The sequence below is a fragment of the Calidris pugnax genome, unplaced genomic scaffold, assembly GCF_001431845.1.
Source record: "Calidris pugnax isolate Ruff unplaced genomic scaffold, ASM143184v1 scaffold966, whole genome shotgun sequence".
Classification (NCBI taxonomy): domain Eukaryota; kingdom Metazoa; phylum Chordata; class Aves; order Charadriiformes; family Scolopacidae; genus Calidris; species Calidris pugnax.
In genome coordinates, this window is record NW_015091594.1 from 33660 (window position 1) to 36005 (window position 2346).

Genomic DNA, 2346 nt, shown 5'->3' on the forward strand with positions numbered 1-2346 from the left:
GGGTGTCGCGATATGACGGGGGAAATCGCGATATAACGGGGGATGGGGGGGGCGGCACCGGGCGGCGGCGGGATTCGAACCCGGGTCCTCAACCAGGCAGATGAACAGCAAATACAGCTGCCAAGATGGGTGAAGTACCTTAGGGAATCCTTTTTTTTCTGTGTTATTTACTAATATAATTTATTTAGATTTATTTAGATGATTTATTTAGATGTATAGATTTTATTTAGATTCGTTTGTTCCGTTAATCCATTCAGCTTTCACTCGGTGCTTAATGCTTTACAGCCGTTAAGACGTAACGTCGCACTGAGGTTGTTAAATGTGTTAAGAGACGGAAAGCTGGCAAAGAGGTTAAATCTCCTCAAAGAGTCACGGGGAGAGAGCGAAAGATTTCCTGGAAGGTTAAAAGACAGGACTCCCCTTCTCTCTGCCCTCAAATACGCCCGGCTTTTGGCAGTAGCTGCCTCTGTTTATCGTGTGCTTTTTACTTTCTTAAACTGTATAGAATTGAAGCACTTAATATTGAATATTAAGGGGGAAGGGGACAAAACCAGGCCCGCTGGTAACGAACCTGAGTTGCCATCACGGAAACGTGGTGGGACGATGAAGGGATGATGAAGTTGAGTGTTTATGGGTAAAAGGGTGAAAGAAAAGGCCAACAAAGGTGATTTTTGTGCTGGGAGCCTGCTCTAGACTCACCCAACCAGGATGAGCAGGTTGATGAGGTATTCTATATATTTTATATATATATATATAATTATATATATTCTATATATTGAGGTATTCTATATATTGTGTCCAGTTTTGGGCACCTCGATCCAAGAGAGATATCGAGGTGCTGGAGAGGGTGCAATGAAGCTGGGGAGGGGGCTGGAGAATAAAATCTTATGAAGAGTGATTGAAAGAGCTGGGGGTGTTCAGTTTGAGGAAGAGGAGGCTGAGGGGAGGCCTCATTGCTCTCTCCAACTCCCTGAAAGGAGGGGGTAGAGAGACGGGGGTCGGTCTCTTCTCTCAAGTCACAGGCGACAGGACGAGAGGAAAAGGCCTCAAGTTGCGCCAGGGGAGGTTCAGGCTGGATATTGGGAACAATTTTGTCACCCAAAGGGTTCTCAGCCCTTGGGATGGGCTGCCCAGGGACACTCTTTGGGTGAAAAAGTCCTTCCTAATGTTCAGTCTAAACCTCCCCTGTTGGAGCTTGAAGCCGTTCCCTCTCGTTCTGTCACTAATTCCCTGTGAGAAGAGACCAGCACCAACCTCTCTGCAGTGACCTTTCACACAGAATCGTCGTCTTTTTTTGTTTCTGTTTTTTTGGGGTTTTTTTTGTGGTCGGACTCGATGGTCTCAGAGGTCCCGTCCAACCACTACGATTCTGTGACTCTGTGAAATCCCTTCCTACAGAAATTGGGGGATCCCCCCTCCCCAAAACACTTGGGGGTCCCCCCCCTTAACCCCACTGTGTGCTTAGAGCTTGGGGGTTCCGAAGGGATTTGGGGGGTTTTTGGGGGGGTCCCGGGGGAGGAGGGGGGTTCCCGCGCGGTACCCGCGTTCAGCGCCATCTTGGGTGCGGCGGCGTCGCGCAGGAAGTGACGTCACAAGAGGAGCGCCGGGTTCGGTGGTGCCCGGATGTAAGTAGGACTAAAAAAAAGGGTCCGGGCGGAAACAAGGGCCCAGAAACAAGAGTTCCGGCGCCTTTTCTCCCAAACAAGGAGCTTTTTGTCCAAAAGAAGAACATTTTCCCCCAAAACAAGGGCTTTTTCCCCCGAAAGATGGAGATTTTCCCCCCAAAGGGGAACATTCTCCCCCAAAAAAGAGAGATTTTCCCCTCAAAAGAGCACATTCTTCCCAAAAAGAGCAGATTTTACCCAAAAGGAGGCGGTCTTTCCCTAAAATGAGAACATTTTCACCAAAAAGAAGAGGTTTTTCCCCCCAAAAGGGGAACATTCTCCCCAAAAAAGAGAGATTTTCCCCTCAAAAGGGGGAGATTTTGCCCCAAAAGAGCAGATTTTACCCAAAAAGAGCAGTTTTTGCCCAAAAGGAGGCGTTTTTTCCCCAAAAGGAGAATATTTTCCCCGAAAAAAAGAGTTTTTTCTCCGAAAAATGGAGATTTTCCCCCAAAAGGGGGAACATTCTCCCCAAAAAAGACAAATTTTCCCCAAAAAAGAGGGAGATTTTCGGTCGAGGCCGCCATTTTCCTGCCAAAAGGCGCCATTTTCCCGCCCTTCCCCCCTTTTGGCCAATCACGTGGCGGGGGCGTGAGGAGGGGGCGGGCCTTTTTTTCTGGTTACGTATTGTTGGCGGCGGCCAATAGGAGGCGAGGAAGGAGGCGGGGCCACGGCGGCGGGGGCC

General features: G+C 49.1%; 1 protein-coding gene across 1 annotated transcript in view; it reads right to left on the minus strand.

Annotated features, from left to right (window-relative positions):
- LOC106899874 (ubiquitin thioesterase OTUB1-like) overlaps positions 1 to 1556 on the minus strand; it is a 9458-nt gene extending 7902 nt beyond the window's left edge. Inside the window, exons 1-2 of the mRNA XM_014961811.1 lie at positions 1541 to 1556; positions 284 to 339 (exon numbers count right to left, since the gene is read on the minus strand). Of these exons, the coding sequence (XP_014817297.1) occupies positions 284 to 339; positions 1541 to 1556 (72 nt within the window). The remainder of the gene's footprint in view (positions 1 to 283; positions 340 to 1540) is intronic.
- Positions 1557 to 2346: the final 790 nt, after the last annotated feature.